Source organism: Homarus americanus, unplaced genomic scaffold, assembly GCF_018991925.1.
Source record: "Homarus americanus isolate GMGI-L3 unplaced genomic scaffold, GMGI_Hamer_2.0 scaffold55256, whole genome shotgun sequence".
NCBI classification, from domain to species: Eukaryota; Metazoa; Arthropoda; class Malacostraca; order Decapoda; family Nephropidae; genus Homarus; species Homarus americanus.
This window is the reverse complement of record NW_024712155.1, coordinates 237,501-257,500: the sequence shown is the minus strand read 5'-3', so window position 1 is coordinate 257,500 and position 20,000 is coordinate 237,501. Positions and strand designations below refer to the sequence as shown.

At 42.7% G+C, this 20,000-nt stretch overlaps 1 protein-coding gene across 1 annotated transcript in view; it reads right to left on the bottom strand.

Moving 5' to 3' along the window:
* The window catches only part of LOC121859460 (glutamate receptor 1-like), a gene marked incomplete at its 3' end in the record, with an annotated part of 289,141 nt that overhangs the window by 171,228 nt on the left and 97,913 nt on the right, over window positions 1-20,000 (bottom strand). The window contains exons 5-6 of the mRNA XM_042356285.1: window positions 19,886-20,000; window positions 4,809-4,916 (exon numbers count right to left, since the gene is read on the bottom strand). The exon at window positions 19,886-20,000 is cut by the window's right edge and continues 74 nt beyond it. Of these exons, the coding sequence (XP_042212219.1) occupies window positions 4,809-4,916; window positions 19,886-20,000 (223 nt within the window). The remainder of the gene's footprint in view (window positions 1-4,808; window positions 4,917-19,885) is intronic.

The window sequence follows — 20,000 nt, the reverse complement described above, 5'->3', positions numbered from 1 at the left end:
GTACTATTTTGACGAGAGGGAGAAGGGAGAAAAGAGAGGAGATAAAGAAGAGAAAATCGAGAGAGAGCGAGAGAGAGAGAGAGACCATGAGTCAGCATCACAGTCATACGTCCACCTTAGGGCTGCACAAGTCCACTTAAATCATCCGGTAAGAGACTAATCGACCATAAAACGAGACACATCCGCCGGGTCAACATCTCTCCTGGTCCTGTGCTCGTAAAACTGCGAGGTCTGCGGGTCTCTCTCAACCTCTCTCACGGTAAAGTCTCTCTCTAAAGCCCTGGTTACTTGTTACAGTCTCTCTCACTGCTTATTTGTTAGTCTCTCACTGTCTTTTAATGTTTCTCACTATTTCTCATACGTCTGTCTCAAATCCTTCCATATATCTAAGTTAATTATCTCTCTCATGGCAAAGGTTAAGTATACAGTATATCCCATCACCTACTGTAGTCTACTGTAGTTAAGGTGTAGTCTTAGCATCATTTAGACGCCATTAAGTTAGAGTTGTATGTTAATTGACCCCAATAACCTCACAGCCTCGTAGGTTAAATACTCTCTCTCTCTCTCTCTCTCTCTCTCTCTCTGGTAATACAGAGTTAAAGGTAGAATCTCAGTATCACTTGGAAGACATTATGAGGCAGGTAGAGGACTCTGTATATTAACCGTTAAAAAGTATTAAATTCAACCTAATAGCGTATGAAAATCCGGGGAGCCAAAAGCAAGACTCATAAAAGATCGTAAGTTAAATATTTATCTCGTTAAGTGAAGACGTAAGATTCAGCATATGTCAGGGGATGAAAAATTAACTCACAGAATCTTTATGAGTCAGGATCTGGTCATAATATTTGTGAGTCAGGATCTGGTCATAATGTCTGTGAGTCAGGATCTGGTCATAATGTTTGTGAGTCAGGATCTGGTCATAATGTTTGTGAGTCAGGATCTGGTCATAATGTTTGTGAGTCAGGATCTGGTCATAATGTTTGTGAGTCAGGATCTGGTCATAATGTTTGTGAGTTAGGATCTGTCACGTCCAGCGATGAAATGAGACCAGTGACCACCATGCATGAGTGGCGGCCTCTTGAGTGTATGGGTGACGACCACAGAGTGTCCCCTGAGTGTTTGAGGGCCAGGGAGGGGCCAACAGACTTGTTTATCTGTCAATCATAGCCGTTTATACCTGTCTAAAATCCCTCTCAATGTCATCTATGTCGACCTGTTTAAAATTCTTGTCAATATCCACTTTTACCTGTCTAAAATCCGTCAATATCATCCGCATTTACGTGTCTATTTCCCTGTCCAAATCATCCACATTTACTTGTCTAAAACCATCACCAATAAAGAAAAATCTCGTCAGCGGTGAAAAAAATTATCATTATTATTATCATTATTATTCCGAGATTTCTACACGTCATCATGAGGTGAGTGAATGACCTTGTCTCTGTCTTGATCAACTGAGTCGCCTCCTACTTGGCCGAGTGCCAGGTCGTGCTTCGGGGTATTATCTCGAGGTCGAGTCTCACCGGCGATGTATTACTTGGAGTTGAGTCTTAGCCTTGAAGTATTACCAGAAAGTAGAGATTTAGCTGTGAAGTATTACAAGGGATTGAGTCTTAGCTGTGAGTATTACCAGTGGGTGAGTCTTAGCTGTATTACCCGTAAGTGAGTCTTAGATGTGAAGTATTACCATATGACAAGTATTTCAAGAGTTAACCAACAGAGGATGAAATATTACCAGAAGTTGAGTATTACCAAAGGTCGAACATTACTGATAGTCGAGTATTAACAAGAATCGATCCGCAGTAGTGAATATTATCAAAATCGAATATTACTGATGATTAATTACAATCAACAGTGCGGGCATAAGTCAACAGTCCGGGCATAAGTCAACAGTCGGGCATAAGACAACAGTCCGGGCATAAGTCAACAGTCCGGGCATAAGTATTGAAATATTAACATGGGGTCGAGTATAACCCAAAAGGTCGAGTAACTGAACACTATTAAGAGTCGAGTAATTACTTCAGGGTCGAGTGTTAGGAATGAATTATTTCCTTGGGTGTGAAGGCTGACCTACATTACAAGCGATTACCATTACTTACTGGCTCGTGTGTGTGTGTGTGTGTGTGTGTGTGGGACAATTTACACACACACACACACACACACACACACACACACACAAAGTAATTTAGTCAAATAGGAAAACTTTAGGATATGAAATGAAAAATTGTAGTTACGCTTTTCAGAACTAAAACCTTAAAAATTCGTAGGAGTTTGGGGATATTTTTGGGGGAAGGAACGCTTGGAGGGAGAGAACTGGCCCGCCTGTACCCTCCTCACTCGTATTTACTCATGTTTTCACGTATTTACTCATAGTTTTGTCGAATTTACTCACATGTTCACGTATCTACTCATTTTTTCACGTATTTATTAACCTTTTTCTCGAATCATGAATCTTTCTTCTCGTTAATCACATTTCTCGTATGAACATAAACACGCACAACAAAGTTAATAATAATAATAATAATAATAATAATAATAATAATAATAATAATAATAATAATAATAATAATAATAATAATAATAATAATAATAATAAAACAGCAGCAACAAAAACATACAAAAAAAACAACAACAATAATTACAAATACAAAGAAAAGCAACAATAACAATAATAAAAAAAAAACACAAATAAATTTCCTCCGTTCCCACATAAAACACAGGTACTATAACACACAGAGAACCTTACAGACACACACACACACACACACACACACACACACACACACACACACACACAACACACACACACACACACACACACACACACACACACACACACACACACACACACACACACACACACACACACACACACACACACACACACACACACACACACACACACCAAGTTACCATCACTGAAACACAACACAAGATAACAAGAGACGCCGCTTACTGATAAGAGATAACAGTGAGGTAAGAGAAAGATATTGATAAAAGTTATATAAATTATTACTTTAATGTGATAAATATTTAAAACAATATATTTCAAATTTTCAACTATAAAAAATAAGATTAAATATAAAGGTATAATTAAATTCAAAGGTAAATAATAATGTTCTTTTTTTTAAGTGATTTCTATGTTCACTTATACTTTTCACCTAATATACCTGTTTAAGTAAAGAGGTTGACTGACTGACTGACTGACTGACTGACTGACTGACTGACTGACTGATTGAGGTAATAACATCCCTGGCATTGTGAAGACCCTGTTAGAGGTCATATTATGTCCATCATAAATACCCATTATATAAAACGTTACCAATGTTTACAAAATGAAGTGTTTAATGAGAATGATGTATCGTAAAGCTGCTTCACCACAACACTCAATTAACTCAACAATAATACAGGTACAGGAATTAACTTTTCTATTTATAACTCCACCGTAAATTTCCTGTCACTTATCAACACTAAAGTATGAATGTAGTTCGATTTTATTTACTTTTTGGGTTTTATTTACATTTTTTTGGGGTCACATAAGTGCAGTTTAAGGAACTATTTACTGTATAACAAACTTAACATACTTAAATAATTACTACTTTTAATATAATGTACAGATGCACTCTCAACCTCTAGTCCCTCTTATAGGTATGTTAGTCATTATTGAATCATTATGTATGCTGTAGAAATGCTCACTGAACCCCTGTAGTGTGTGTGTGTGTCAGTCCTGTTGTTGTCAAGACTGTGGTAACGAGGAAACCACTCTTTCTCATCCCCCCTCCCCTCCCTCCTCCTCCTCCCTCCACTCTCTATAAAAAAAACAGCTGACGATCGAGGAAAACAAAGAAGCGAGGGAGTTAAGGATTGATCCAGTTGTGTTTATTACTGAGTTACTTATACAAACATCCTAAACTATATGTTTGGTTAAGTCTTCCCTTTAATAGAACAAAAACATATACAACACAAAACAAATACCTTACACTTGCAAACAAATAAAATAAATAAAAAAAAACTTAAAGCAAAACAAACAAAAACAATAAACAAAGCAAGACAAATATCCTACGTGAGCAAAAACAAATAAACATACAAACAAACACAAAGGGAACTAATTATCTTAAACACAAACACAAAACAAACACAGACCCCCAGTTAAATCGTGCGCGTCATCACAACATAACACAATACAATAATTACATAACATTAATATTTTCCCTAAATAAACATGACTTGGAATAAGAAGAATATGAAGGGGAAATGCGTATCAGGTATCATATTTGCGGTTAATACGCATATATAACAGGAAAATGCTTATCAATGTGTCATGTTTGCAGTCAATGCGTATACATAACACGGAAAAATGCTTACCAGTTGTCCTATTCCTGATGAATAAATATAAAACAGGAAAATGCGTATAAGGTTTCACTTCCTAGTTCATCTGCAGGAAAATGCGTAAGTTTTGTCTTCTTTATCTTTCGAGTCACGATACATATGGCAGGAAAAAATGCGTATGAAGTCTAATCTCCCGTTCAATATACACGTCATTCAGGAAAATGCGTACGTTTCGATTCTAGGAAAAAATATAAGATAAATGAAAATGCGTAAATATTTTGTCTATGTTGAAAAAAAAGTTCCAGGAAAATGCGTAAAAGTCTTCATTATCCTGATCAACAAACTACATAGCGCCAGTGTGTTTACCTTAACGAAGAGCAATACATTACTTTGACCTACCTTGACCTACCCTGTTTCTTTGACCTGTGTCTCTAATTCCTCTTGATCTGTTTATTCAAGTTTGACATGCCAATTACACCTACCTTGACCGTTTCGCTGTTGAAGGTCATCTCCACTACATCGAGTGAGTAGTCCTTCCTCTTCCCCTCGTCCGTGAAGCTGATGTTACCTGTCAGCCCCTCCACCTCCACCTGCAATACACGAATAACACCTATTCAACATTTGCAACGCAGGTATAACACTTATTAACATCTGCAACACAGGTAAACACTTCATTAACATCTGCAACACAGGTAAACACTTCATTAACATCTGCAACACAGGTAAACACTTCATTAACATCTACAACACAGGTAAACACTTCATTAACATCTGCAACACAGGTAAACACTTCATTAACATCTGCAACACAGGTAAACACTTCATTAACATCTACAACACAGGTAAACACTTCATTAACATCTGCAACACAGGTAAACACTTCATTAACATCTACAACACAGGTAAACACTTCATTAACATCTGCAACACAGGTAAACACTTCATTAACATCTACAACACAGGTAAACACTTCATTAACATCTACAACACAGGTAAACACTTCATTAACATCTGCAACACAGGTAAACACTTCATTAACATCTGCAACACAGGTAAACACTTCATTAACATCTGCAACACCCGAATCACCAAACAAATTGACAGTAGAAATGCTAATTAGTCACACCTGAAAGAGAAGTATAAAGGTAAAAAGCAGATCAATGACCAGAATTTCCTTAGATTACAACTAAATTCCAGGTGATAATAATCCAGAGAATTTAATTGAGGATTTATTCTCTTTAAATGTAGGAATTTTGGGGACTAAATGCCAACTACCTGCTCGGGAAAAGAAATATACAGAAACTATATATCTCATCTATCTCTAGCGATTTATTTCTTCATATAGTTTACTTTGAGAAATATCTAAAAGGGAGTTTAGAAGAGGAAATAATGCAGAGGTATATAATATACTATATATCTCTCATAATCTTTCCTCACCTGATTACTTTGAGATATTTATAATGAATCGTCAGAAAAATCCTCAAGCTATTTTTTTTTTTCAGAGATCTTATGCAGAATTATGACTCAAGTTATAATTAAAACTTTCACAGAAAATATTCTTAAATCATCGAAGTCTTGATTAGTCTGGCCCACCCCCACCCCCAACCCCCCACCCCCTGACCCCCACCCCCCCACCCCCCCTCACCTTCACTCTCCCCCCACCTCCACCTTCCTATCAATATGGAACACCTTGCCAGTTAAATTAACAAGGTAAACATACTCGGTACAGTGATGGAAGTAGAGGTGGGTACAGTGTGGGTATAACATTTTATGTATTCTAAGCCTTCGGTACACCAGGAGGTAGAGTTACCGGTACTGTACTCGACCACATTCACTTCCCCAACTGTAATGCCAGGTACTCATTTACAGCTGGGGGGATTGAGGGTATCTAGGAATCGAACCAGCGACCCCTGGGAGAGGAGACGAGTGCAGGATTTACGTCACATTGTGGTAAAGCCTAAAACAAAAACGTCTTAAATTCCTTACAAAAATTCTGCTCTGGAATTCATCACAGTTTAGAGTTTATACCTGCACAGATCCTTACCTCTGGGTCCAGGTAAACCTCACCTGAGATACATAATTAACTACGACACAACAACATGGAGAAAATAAAACCAAGTTTGTTTCTCGGTAAAATATCCTCAAAATCCCACCAACACAAACATTTTCTGGATGACAAGAAAACTGAAACGTTAACACGAGGTGAAATGCTTCTCTTACACCACAGTCCTGAGAGAGTGTCCCTCGTTGAGGACCACAAGGAGTCCTCCATCACGACCCGGGGGACCACCTTAAATATGAAGGCCGAGGTTGTGGTCCTCCCTCAGTACTTGGGCAAGGTGTTGGTGGCGACGGTAGTGTTGGTGGGGGTGTTGGTGGGGGTGTTGGTGGCGGCGGTGGTGTTGGTGGCGTTGTTGGTGGGGGTATTGGTGGCGCCGGTGGTGGTGGCGGCCTCACAGCACTACAGGTGGTGGTAATGGTGGCACTGTCCTCCTGCCACAACACCGCCACCTCTTGTGTGTTGCATAATCGTGGTAATACTTCGGTTAATTTCTTCAGTATTTGTTGTTTAAGGAAATGAAGTGAAATAGTCAACGTGCTGAAGAACCTTAGTTGTTGAAGGACAGAAACGCATAACAAGAGTCGTTGCGTCATCTTGTTGACAGCTGTTATGACGTGTACAACATCATCACTCCAACATGTTAAGCTTTTATCATTACATCAGTGGCTAGCCTTTATCACAGACATTCCCTCCATCTTGTGGCGGTAATAAAGGCAATAGCCGTTATATTACTCATCTTTCTGTAAACTTGAGTCAAAATTTTTATTACTCTCATAAAATTTGTTGGCCATAACGTGGTAATGAAGACAAGAGATACGATAAACCTTACGGAATAATGTTTCTGCAAACTTTGGCACACATTTCATTTCATTTATATACAGCCGAGGCATCAAGTGGCAGTCTTGATGATGTGTGAGAGGCAACTGGCCCCCAACACGCTGGACATTTGCATAATCCTCAACTTTTGGTGGATTCCAGGGATCACTTGGTAAAGAGGCCGCAGATGGGTGTCATACACTCGTAATCACACCCTTTTATCGTTTTATTTACCTATCAGTTTTGTTTATTTTTTTATCATGGTGAAGAACCAAAACACAAGCCAGCGACTCAACACAACCAGTCCAGTGAGAATTATTTTACGACTCAGTCCACGCAATCAACAGGGGAGACGACTCAGTCCACGCAATCAACAGGGAGGGGAGGGGGGTGGTGGTGAGGGGTTATGTGTGATGTCTCCTGTTTACCTGAAGGAGGAAAAGTTAGGGATAGGGATAGGATAGGATAGGATAGGTTAGGTTAGGTTAGGTTAGGTTAGTTGGAATGTTAATGACAGCAGGACACACACACACACACACACACACACACACACACACACACACACACACACACACACACACACACACACACACACACACACACACACACACACACATTCATTAACAAACACAAGAGTCATGAGTATTGTTGTCATGGGAGAGACCAAATCCAGCTGGTTCACTGAGGCAACTTTACAAAACAATAGTTATTTTCTCTGTCTATAACCCCGAGTTGTGGTGGTGGTAGTGATGTTGGTAGTGGTGAACAGGAAATGACTCTCTCTCTCTCTCTCTCTCTCTCTCTCTCTCTCTCTCTCTCTCTCTTTAAATTTCCCTATTCCTCTCCTCTATTTTTTCATTCACCTCTTTGTATTTTTTCGGTTATTTTTTTCTTTCTCTCTTATTTTGTTTTCACTCCATTCTTTCTCTACTTCTCTTTTTTTGTCTCTCTTTTACTATTCTTTATTCCCTTCTGTGTCTGTATTCTTCAATTTCTTCCGTGTCCTCTTTCTCTCTCTTTCATTTCCAGTGTAGCAGTCAGAGTAAAGGGTATGCCACATGTGCAGCAGTCAGAGGAAAGGGTATACCACATGTGCAGCAGTCAGATCAAGGCGTATAACACATGTGCAGCAGTCAGATCAAGACGTATAACACATGTGCAGCAGTCAAATCAAGACGTATAACACATGTGCAGCAGTCAAATCAAGACGTATAACACATGTGCAGCAGTATTTAGTTCAACAGCAACACACACGTTCAGAACCCTAGCTCACCATCACTACACATGCAACAGCCAAGATCAAGTGGAGCTTCCCTCACCCCAACAAGTCACTCCCGTGGCTGGGTGGCTCCCGTGAGACCCGGAGATCCCACAAAACTCAACAGTGAATATGGAACCTGCTTATGGCTCAAATATTTACTCAGGAACATTGCCCCGTTGTGTAGTGAGAGGAATATAATAATTAATAACTAGTAATAATGTTTTGGGTTGCCTTGAGGGGAAATATTCATGGGGTAAAAAAGGGATAATATTTTCTTCAAGTTTCAATGATCGTCAATAAGGATTCAAAAACGATCTTGTTACAGATACGTGGTGGTTAAATTTATGTAAAGGAAATATAGGTTAATATTAGTAGAGTCCGCTGTCTGACACCCGGCCACTTCCCGTAACCTGAAAACAAACAAGAAGGAAGGAAAGAAAACACAGCTTGCATGTTAAGCCTCGAGGGGAATTGTGGCTCCGTGAAGCGTTACTATTTTTGTCAGAATTCCAAGTTGGACTCGTCGAAATATATTTTAAAAACTCCGAAATAGCTGCAGCAGCCTTCATACTCATATATTGTGACGCGTTAGGAATATTAGAGTCCCTGGTGATGGTATAAGCCGGCCATTATGAAGGTTCGAGGAAACACTGAATAGGGTTGTATGTTATATGGCCGGTGTATATATGAGCCAAGAACCTGAAGGAAGCTTTCAAACTTCCTCAGCGGAGTGTGAGTCTCGTCAGTAGGGTTCTGGGTCCTACCGGTCCTCGCCTGGCTCCTGCTGCTCATGCTGGTCCTCGCCTGACTCCTGCTGGTCCTCGCCTGGCTCCTGCTGCTGGTCCTCGCCTGGCTCCTGCTGCTGGTCCTCGCCTGGCTCCTGCTGGTCCTCGCTTGGCTCCTGCTGGTCTTCGCCTGGCTCCTGCTGGTCTTCGCCTGGCTCCTGCTGGTCTTCGCCTGGCTCCTGCTGGTCTTCTGCCTGGCTCCTGCTGGTCTTCGCCTGGCTCCTGCTGGTCTCACTGGTTCCTGCTGGTCCTCGCCTGGCTCCTGCTGGTCTTCGCCTGGCTCCTGCTGGTCTTCACCTGGCTCTGCTGGTCCTCGCCTGGCTCTGCCAGACTTCGCCTGGCTCCTGCTGGTCTCCGCCTGGCTCCTGCTGGTCTTCGCCTGGCTCCTGCTGGTCTTCGCCTAGTTCCTGCTGGTCCTCGCCTGGCTCCTGCTGGTTCTCGCCTGGCTCCTGCTAACCGTCCACGTGTTATTATTTCAGACTTCCTTTACGACAGACCAACTTGCCTCTGATGGCTGACAGTTATAGGGATACGAGGTTTTTTTTTCTCGTTCACATTCCCGACATTTAGTAAGAGCAGAGAATTTCCCCACCATAATAAAATATAAGTCAACGCTGTACATTGTAGTTTCTGAAGACGCCCGAGTTTGAAAAATTCTTGGGACTACAAAATACTGAGGGTCATAAATACTGGGCCGTAATAAAAGTGGCGGCTTACAAATACTGAATTCTAAGAGCGTTGGCTTCTGTGATGCACGTCTTGGCCTGTGCAAGTTGGATTCCTTGAACGCTGCTCTACATAAACATTGAACGCTGCTCTACACAAACACTGAACGCCGCTCTACATAAATATTGAACGCTGCTCTACTCTAACATTGAACGCTGCTCTACATAAACATTGAACGCTGCTCTACATAAACATTGAACGCTGCTCTACACTAATATTGAACGCTGCTCTACACAAACATTGATCGCTGCCCTACATAAACATTGAACGCTGCTCTACACAAGCACTGAACGCTGCTCTACACAAACACTGAACGCTGCTCTACACAAACACTGAACGCTGCTCTACACAAACACTGAACGCTGCTCTACACAAACACTGAACGCTGCTCTACACAAACACTGATCGCTCATCTACCCAAACTTTGTACGCTCAGTTCTACAGATGTTGGGTCCTACCGATACGGAGTCCTACAGATGCTGGGTCCTACAGATGCTGGGTCCTACAGATGCCGGACTCACACTACAGAGAGAGTTATAACATCCCACCAACAACACTGCTGTTCTGAGCCTTTTAAATGTGCGGTCCTTCATAATGCGGGTTTTCAGTAGTCGACGAAGATCTTTGTCCCGGCAGCAAGTACAGTACAGAGTCTTACAAGTGCAGGAGATCTACAGGAGCTCGACTATTTACTTTCTTCAGAAAAGCACCCTTACGCAGGCCTCTAGTCCTCCTTAAGGATAGGTTAGAGGTGAACTGAAGTCTGTTTTTTACATTGACGAACTCGAGTCAAGTTTACATAAAGAAACACACACGTAATGTTGTACTGTCCAAAGGGATTCACTTTCCACTCTCCTACCGAGTGAGTTTTGTGTCATAGGTAACATAGCTTACATGATTTATTAGCTTCTCTTATGTCCATCCTTATCTGTCTTTCATACGTCTTGCCAGCTCCCTCCTCCCTCGTCGACACCGCCTCTTCATCCAACACTTTAGTACTATATTTTTATTCCCTTCCCAACACCGTGGTGATTCCAGTAGCAACCTTTTACCTACCCCTTCTCTCTCACTCTCCTTTTTCTAAACCAACTATCCATTCACTACCTCTCCTCTCCATCCCCCTCCTTTCCCTCTTCACACATCCGTCTGTTCCAACATATTCTTTTTCTACCCAACCTTTCCTTTTTCAACCAATACTTCTCCCCCCTTTCTCACTTTCCTCTTCACACTTCGTCTGTGATAGAATCTCTCTCTCTCTCTCTCTCTCTCTCTCTCTCTCTCTACCTGCCGTAAGGAAGAGTCATTTTCCCCAGATAACACCTTCACGACGTAGTACGATTCCTGACGTCACCTTATCGATACTTCCAAAGGGGTGAGGGGTGGGGTGGAGAGGGTGGGGTGGGAGAGAGGAGAGAGAGAGGGAGAGAGGGAGGAGAGGTGGGAGAGGGAGAGGTGGGATGGGAGGGAGGGGGGGAGGGAGACTTGCTGTAGTTCCTTAGATAATAAGTTTGTGTGGTGTTGTGCCTTTTGTAGTGATTTTTTTTATTAAGAACTTGAAGTGTGTGTGTGTGTGTGTGTGTGTGTGTGTGTGTGTGTGTGTGTGTGTGTGTGTGTGTGTGTGTGTGTGTGTGTGTGTGTGTGTGTGTGTGTTGTGTGTGTGTGTGTGTTTAAGGAAGAAAAATAAAGTTAAAAAGGAAGACGGGATTACAGGAATGCAAAACGACTCCCGAAAGAGAGAGCAGCAACGAGGAAGAGGGGGAGGATAGTAGGAGGAGGAGGATAGTAGGAGGAGGAGGATAGTAGGAAGAGTAGGAGGAGGATAGTAGGAGGAGGAGGCGGGGTAGGACGGAGGCGGGGTGGGACAGGGACAGAGAGGGTCAGGAAGTTGGCAGTTCCCACTATGAATATTAAGCGGACAATCAGAGAAGTTTCCCTCCCATACCAAAGTTCTGTAATGGTTCATGTTTTTCACCTCACAGTCCTGGAGAGGTCGAGGGAAAGAGCCATACTGATCCCTGACCCTCACTGATTGTTGACCCTCAGGTGTGTAAAAATAAAAACAGGTGATTTATTTTTATACCTTCAGGGGAGTAAAAATAAAGGTGTTTTTTTGTTTTTGTTTTTACCCAGAAGAGGAAAAACAAAAACAGGTCTCAGGTAATTTTTTGACTGACGAGATACAAAAAAAATTGTTTTATACTTTCAGTTAATTAAAACCAATAAGGTAATGAAGACTTTTCTTTACATTAACAAGAGTAAACAATTATGTATAATGCTTGTCTTTACAATAACGTGAATAAAGGGAAAAAAGAACATGTAATCAATACCTCCTACAGTATGGTCGACACTGTTTCAATATCGTCGACCAACACTGTTTCAATATGATCGACACACACTGTTTCAATATGATCGACACACTGTTTCAATATGATCGACACTGTTTCAATATGATCGACACCCACTGTTTCAATATGATCGACACTGTTTCAATATGATCGACACCCACTGTTTCAATATGATCGACACTGTTTCAATATGATCGACACTCACTGTTTCAATATGATCGACACACTGTTTCATTATGATCGACACACACTGTTTCAATATGATCGACACTGTTTCAATATGATCGACACACTGTTTCAATATGATCGACACTGTTTCAATATGATCGACACACTGTTTCAATATGATCGACACCCACTGTTTCAATATGATCGACAAACACAGTTTCAATATGATCGACACTGTTTCAATATGATCGACACTCACTGTTTCAATATGATCGACACTCACTGTTTCAATATGATCGACACTGTTTCAATATGATCGACACTGTTTCAATATGATCGACACTCACTGTTTCAATATGATCGACACACACTGTTTCCAATATGATCGACACCCACTGTTTCAGGATCGACACCCACTGTTTCAATATGATCGACACCCACTGTTTCAATATGTTCGACACTGTTTCAATATGATCGACACTCACTGTTTCAATATGATCGACACACACTTTTCAATATGATCGACACTCACTGTTTCAATATGATCGACACTCACTGTTTCAATATGACCGACACACAGTTTCAATATGATCGACACTCACTGTTTCAATGTGATCGACACATACTGTTTCAATATGATCGATCACTGTTTCAATATGATCGACACCCACTGTTTCAATATGATCGACACCCACTGTTTCAATATGATCGGACACCACTGTTTCAATATGATCGACACACACTGTTTCAATATGATCGACACCCACTGTTCAATATGATCACACCCACTGTTTCAATATGATCGACACCCAGTTTTAATATGATCGACACCCACTCTTTCAATATGATCGACACTGTTTCAATATGATCGACACTCACTGGTTCAATATGATCGACACACTGTTTCAATATGATCGACACCCACTGTTTCAATATGATCGACAAACACAGTTTCAATATGATCGACACCCACTGTTTCAATATGATCGACACCCACTGTTTCAATATGATCGACACACACACTGCTTCAATATGATCGACACCCACTGTTTCAATATGATCGACACTATGACTGACACTTAAATGTTTCACTATAGATTCTGTTCTCTCTATATTCTTGTGATCATCTCCCCATTACCCTTCGTCCTCCGGTTTATAATGTAGTTACTTTCATTGGCCCCTGGCGTGTATAGCACTAAACCCGTCACCCACACCCAACGCGGTCTGACTCTACTCCCTTCACTTGCCCCAACTTGTATCTTCTTTTCTCCTGCTGCTCTCTCTCTCTCTCTCTCTCTCTCTCTCTCTCTCCAAAATGTGTATGTGTATCACAGAAGACAAACCATTAAAAAGGCATCGTAAGTATGTCAGTACATTACGTGAATCACAATACCAGTCTCCTCACCGTCTCTATAACAAGGCTTCCCCTTTATGCTTGTGTTTAACGCTGCCCCACACAATATCCATAATCTGACAAAGGCACTCACTGCCACGGGATAACTATGCAAACTCTCCTCTAACTCGGGGTTTGTGTATCAACTGTGGCTATGACTGGCTCAGAGCAGGTCATGAAAGGAAGCAATCAACTGTTGTCTCTTGTCGTGAACTCTGACCTCATCAGCGAGACGGTGTAGGGAATCCAAGGTAACATTCCGGTATCAGATAGTCAATTAACAACCCACGCTGGGGACGTTTATTACCACACACAAGTAAATTACAGTAGAGAAAATCAGTGTTGAGAGACAGAGAAAATTATGTGTCGCAGCCAGCAAGACCTGCCACAAGTCTGGGAGGGAAGATCTGAGTATGACATTGTAATAACCGAGCTGCCTCTTCCTCCTCCCGCCCCTTGCCTCTCCCTCCTCCTCCCCACCCACCTCCTTACCTCTTCCTCCTCCGTTGATTAATCGTACAACTCGCAGCCTCGCAATTAACCCCGCAAACTGGCGTCCTTTTGATGCTAATTATAAAAGAGAGTTGGCCTAACATAATCAGAAGCGAGGAGAGCTCTCATTACAAGACCAGGAATGTTAGGCAGAGTAATTAGCGGGTATATATTGACCCCAGACACGACGACGCTCTCCTCACCGTCCCTCCTAAGACCCTCACCTCCTCCCTCCTAAGACCCCTCACCTCCTCCCTCCTAAGACCCCTCCCTCCCCACCCCTGCCAGAACCTCAACACATCCATCCTCTCTCCACTCATTCATTCCTTATGCTCTTTCTCTTCTTCCTCATCTAACTGCTCCTTCTCCTCTTCCTACTTCTTCTTCTAGTCTTTATCTTCCTATCTTTTCCTTCTCTTATTTATCCGTCTCCTCCTTCGCCTCCTTATCTTTCTGTTTCTACTCCTCCTCCTTCTCATCTCACCCCCCCCGCTTCCTCCTTCTTGTCCTTATCTTCCTCCCTGTCTCCATGTTCCTCCTTATATTCCTACACCCCTGTTCCTTTCTGTATTTCCTTGTCTTTCTTCCTCCTCCTTCTAATCTTTGTAAGCAGCATCCTCCTCTCTCTTCCTCCTCATCATCCACTTCCTTATCTTCTTGCCCCTCTACCTCCTCATCTTCCACTTCCTTATCTTCTTGCCCCTCTTCCTCCTCATCATATTTATCCCTCTTCCTCTTTACAGTTATGCCCCTCCTGTTTCTATACCTCTTCTCTCCACTCCACTTCACCCCTAATTTCCTTCTCCTCTTCTCCTCCTTCTCATACCCTCTCATCTCTCTTACTTCTATTCTTGTTCCCCTCCTCTTCCTTCTATTCCTGTACTTCTCCTCACTCTCCTGTCCCTCCTGTACTCTTCCATCATCTACGCCACCTTTCCCATTCTCTAAAAACAGTCGTCGCTAAGTATTAAACCATTGCTTTTACTGCTGTATTGTTCTGCATCGTTGTATTGCATTGTATTTCATTGTATTGCATTTAATTTTTTTACTCAGTCTCCTCCTAAATGATATACAGTATATATATAACAAACAACTATGGTTAATGGCAATATGTTATACGTAGGTCCATGATCATAAATACCGAAATATAATAATTGTAATATTTAACCCAAAACGAAGCTTATAACCTAACCTGTTACGTAGCCAAGGATGTAATTATCACCCAAAACACACCTGTACATGGGCAACAAACACACCTGTACATGGGCAACAAACACACCTGTGCATGGGCAACAAACACACCTGTACATGGGTATCAAACACACCTGTACATGGACATCCAACACACCTGTACATGGGCATCCAACACACCTGTACATGGGCAACAAACACCTGTACATGGGCAACAACACACCTGTACATGGGCATCCAACACACCTGTACATGGGCATCCAACACACCTGTACATGGGCAACAAACACCTGTACATGGGCATCCAACACACATGTACATGGGCATCCAACACACCTGTACATGGGCATCAAACACCTGTACATGGGCATCTGTACATGTCCAACACACCTGTACATGGGGTATAATGAAGGAGATGCTGTAGTATAATGAAGGAGATATTGTGGTATAATGAAGGATCTGATGCTGTGGTATAATGAAGGAGATGCTGTAGTATAATGAAGGAGATGCTGTGGTATAATGAAGGAGATGTTGTAAGATACCTGTAGCTTGTCTTATCTATTATCAGCAACAACGCACCTATGATATTTGAGTTAATTCTTTTACAGAGCCAATTCGATGGACATTAAGAATTTACTAACCTGACCTGACCTGACCTGATCTGACCTGACCTGACCTGATCTAACCTAACCTAACCTAACCTAACCTGACCTGACCTGACCTGACAGAGTATGTAGGGAGGGTGAGACAGGGTGCAAGGGGAGGGAAGGAGAGTTAAACCATTGTGATCGAAAAATTAAACCATCGCCATACAAAGATTAAACCATCATGCACACACACGCACACACACACACACACACTCCTTCTCTCAGCTTCCTCTCCCTTCCTTCCCACAGAATTCTCCTCTTTCACTCTCACAGCGTTCTCTTCCTTCCCTCTTATGGCTTCCACTTTCCCTCCTCTTCCCTTTCTCCCTCCCCTCTCACAGCTCCCCACCCCCACTGTTCCCTTTCTTCCCTCTCCTCCTCCTTACTAGAGTCTCTATCTTCAACTCTCATTATACTGTTAATCCTCTTCCCTCCACTCTTCCTTCCTTCCCTTCCTTCCTCTTTCACTCTTTCATTCCTTCCATTATGCTTCGTCCCACTCTTCCAGTTCCCTAATTCTTCACCTCCTCCTTCGTTCCTAACTTTCACTCTTCCTCTCTTTCATCCTCTTTCACCCCTTCCTTCCACCCCTCCTTCATTTCGTCTTCATCTCTCCCTCCTCTATCCACTCTCAACCATCCTTCAACCCTCCACCATCCCCTCTCATTCATTTCTTCCTCGCTCCTCCATACACTCCTTCACCCCTCCTACACCACCCACTTCCTTCCTCCACCCCTCCTTCACCACCCACTTCCTTCCTCCACCCCTCCTACACCACTTTACACTCCTCCTCCACCTCTCCACTTAGGGTACGATACACATTCTAATCTGCCAAGAAATAAAACCTTAAAAATGTCCTCATTACGTCCCACTGAACTCTTGAAAACTGGAAGCTGATTGTGACTCTCATTTGAATTGCTCAATTTGTTTCGCTGTCTCTCTCATTGGTTCATTTTTCATCCGAATTTGAAACACGAGAAAGTAATTTGAAGCGACCATTCACTGCAACGTCTTGATGCTTCCGTCCCTTCGCATTAGAGTTGTTTTGTGTATGTCATCTCTCGGCTTCATTCATCTGTTGTATGAGTTGAGTGAGGCTGAGTCTGTGTACAGTATGTGAAAGGTTGTGTCGCAACTTAGTAAGGTCTCTCTCTCTCGCGGCCTTCAAGCCTCGTGTCTTCAGTGCTCTGCCATGTATAGCCTCTAATACTCCTTAATGCTTCTTCAAGGGCTCCCTCCTGAAGATATGTAATGCGCCTTCACGGGCCCCTCTTCCAGCTCTGTCAGGTTCCCTCAAGGATCATTTCTACAAATCTGTAATGCTTCTTCCAGGACCACTCCAGAGACGTGGGATACTTCTTCCAGGACCACTCCAGAGACGTGGGATACTTCTTCCAGGACCACTCCAGAGACGTGTGATGCTTCCTCGAGGACCATTGAGCAAAGCTTCTTCGAGGGCCAATCCTGGAAATTGTTAATGCTTCCTTTAGCAACACTACCAGAATTTTGTGATGCTTCTTATAGGGCCACTGATGTAGATAAGTTACGCTTCCTGCAGCCCCCTCCCCGTTAGTAAGGCCACCGACAGCGGTCCTCTCTGGTGCTTACACAACGTTACTCTCGATGATCTTTCAGTTTACCTCTACAACAACTCCGGTGATGCAGTGGTGTGTCTTCTGAAGTCAGCCATCTCTGCTCGTTATCATTCATGTTGGCCACAGGTGAGTAAGCTTTCTTTCACAAGATGTAGGAGCGGCCTCGAGAGGAAGTCCTGGAGACCAACTTCCTGATGTTTTGAGAACTTCTCCTCCATCATCATCATCATCATCATCATCATCATCATCATCATCATCATCATCATCTTCCTCCCTGTCTGTAAATGGATGGTAGCTGCATAGGACGTAGGAGATCCCGACGGTCTCCTAAGTAAGACCTGGAGACCACCATGACGCGTCTCAGCTAAGCCGCCTCAACTCTCGTTAACATATTAATACCCATTTAAGCACGAGTCTTAACCCCCCTCCCCCCTTGATACGGAGACATGCAAGGAGTCTCCAACACAGCTGAGGAGACCACCAGAAGGTCTCTTCAATAAGACCAGGAGATCATCCTTCCTGCTGTTCCTCCGAGATGTCTCCGCTAACCCGCTTCAAATGGTCGTTAACATATTAATGGATAGTTAAGTGGGCCGCATCACCGCCATGAACCCGGGTCACCCTCCGCTGGTTGTGTCACGAAGGAGTGAGTCGCCTTCCACACCTCACCCCTGAGTGGCCGCGGCTGCCTCCCCACGTGTCTTTATCCACACCGCCTGACTGTATAAGTAAGCTAACTACAACGTCACTAAATACACACTGTATAATATCGTTGATTTACACTACCTACAGTCGGTGCTACATTTAAACTGTGTAATGATGTAATACAAAGACTACAAACAACCTTACGCAGTTAGTTTACCCACGTTAGGTTAAAAATGGTGTTAAATTAAACCTGAGAGTCTACCTTCATTACGGGACCAAACTAACTTACGGGACCTTTTATGAGTGAGAAGTTTATTTTCTGTCTTATGATTTAGTTTTAACATTGTTTATTCTGGTTTATTTTTAATGCTAATATTACTTCTCTTCTTCCTTGCTTTATTGTTTTTATGTTCTCCTAATCCTTCCTTTCTCCTTCCGTCTCCTTATCACCTCTTTCCTTATTCTTATTTTCATTCCTGTCTTTATCAATTTTATTTCCGCTTCTCCTCCTCTTTATTCATGTGATTTTCATACCTCGCTTTACCTTCCTCATCAATACCTTCTTCTTCCTCCTTCTTCTTTCTCCTCCTTCTTCTTCCTCCTCCTCTAATACCTCGTACTTCTCTCTCTTCCTCCTCCTACTTTTCCTCCTGCTCCTCCTCCTCTTAATATTTTGTTTTTACTTTTTTCTCCTTCCTCCTTCTCCACCCCCCTTACTCCTTCTTATCTTCCTCCTCTTCTAATACCTCTTACTTCTCTCTCTTCCTCCTCCCCTCGCTCTTCTCTCTCATCCTCCTCCTCCTCTTCCTCTGACTCTTCCTCTGACTCTTCCTTCTCCTCCCCTTCCTCCTCCTCCCTTATCTAATATTGCCTTCTTAACTTTCATGTCATTTTTCGTTCGTTTAAGTCTTGACATTTTATATCTTTCCAATATTCTTCTCTTCTAAATCATCCATAACTCTCTCTCTCTCTCTCTCTCTCTCTCTCTCTCTCTCTCTCTCTCCTACCTTATCCGCCTCTCTATCATCCTCCCCTATCTCCCCTCTCCCTCTTTCTTGATTTTTACTCCTTTCCCCTCCTCCTACCCTCTCCTTCTCTCCCTCTTCACCCTTAACCCTTCACGCACTATCCTTCTCTTCCCTTCTTCTCCTCCCTTTTATCCGTCCAGCTTACCTCTCTCTCTCTCTCTCATCCAATAATTCTATTTCACTTTCCTCTCTCTTCTCTTAGCAACTCTTTCCCACTCACCAACACTCCCTCTCCGCACCTCTCCGCCCACTCACCAACACTCCCTCTCCGCCCACTCACCAACACTCCCTCTCCGCCCACTCACCAACACTCCCTCTCCGCCCATTCACCAACACTCCCTCTCCGCCCATTCACCAACAATCCCTCTCCGCCCACTCACCAACACTCCCTCTCCGCCCACTCACCTTCCTCAGTATACGGGTGATCTTCTCGCCGTGTTCCCAGGTGATTTGGTCGTTGTCGTTAGAGTCGCAGGTAATCCTGTGAGGCTGGCCTATACCTGGCCCCTCCCCGAACACG